The sequence below is a fragment of the Diaphorina citri genome, unplaced genomic scaffold, assembly GCF_000475195.1.
Source record: "Diaphorina citri unplaced genomic scaffold, Diaci psyllid genome assembly version 1.1 scaffold46198, whole genome shotgun sequence".
NCBI classification, from domain to species: Eukaryota; Metazoa; Arthropoda; class Insecta; order Hemiptera; family Psyllidae; genus Diaphorina; species Diaphorina citri.
In genome coordinates this window covers 1-514 of record NW_007423518.1, presented here as the reverse complement: position 1 = coordinate 514, position 514 = coordinate 1, and the positions used below count along the sequence as shown (strand labels likewise).

General features: G+C 47.5%; 1 protein-coding gene across 1 annotated transcript; it reads right to left on the bottom strand.

Annotated features, from left to right (window-relative positions):
• Positions 1 to 6: 6 nt before the first annotated feature.
• LOC113473593 lies at positions 7 to 508 on the bottom strand (the record flags this gene model as incomplete). The annotated part of the gene is made up of 1 exon (XM_026833128.1): positions 7 to 508. A coding segment is annotated over exon 1 (324 nt), but the record flags the coding sequence as incomplete, so codon positions are not given.
• Positions 509 to 514: the final 6 nt, after the last annotated feature.

Sequence of the window (514 nt, the reverse complement as noted above, 5' to 3'; positions counted from 1 at the left end):
CACCGCATCCTTCAGCGTTTGCATCGCTTGCAGTTCGGCTTTAACGGTGCCCAATTCGGTGAGCAGCTTGGCGTTCTCATCTTTTAGAGTTTTGAGCGTTTCATTAAGACCACTTTCACTGCTGGACAAAGTTTCGGCAAGTTTATTCTTTTCTTGAGTGAGTGTTTCCATCGTTTTCCGCAGCTCTTCTTCGGTTTTCACAACGGTAGCGAGTTTCTTCTCCAACGCTTCCTTGTCGGCTTCGATCTGGTTGATTTGCACGATGTAGTCCTTCGCCGTCGTCTCCAACTCTTTCGTCAGTTGCCCTTGCATTGTCTCCAAGTCTTTCATGTTCTCACACAGGGTCTCCTCTTTTGCCTTGTTCTCTTTGGTCAACTCCTCAACGCGGGATTTCAACTCGGTAATGTTAGCCTCGTAGGTTGCCTTGTCCGTTTGAATTTGCTTGATGAAATCGCTTTTATTCTCCTCAATCTCCTGCTTGAGCTGGGCGATTTCTGTCTGTGCAAGCTCATGC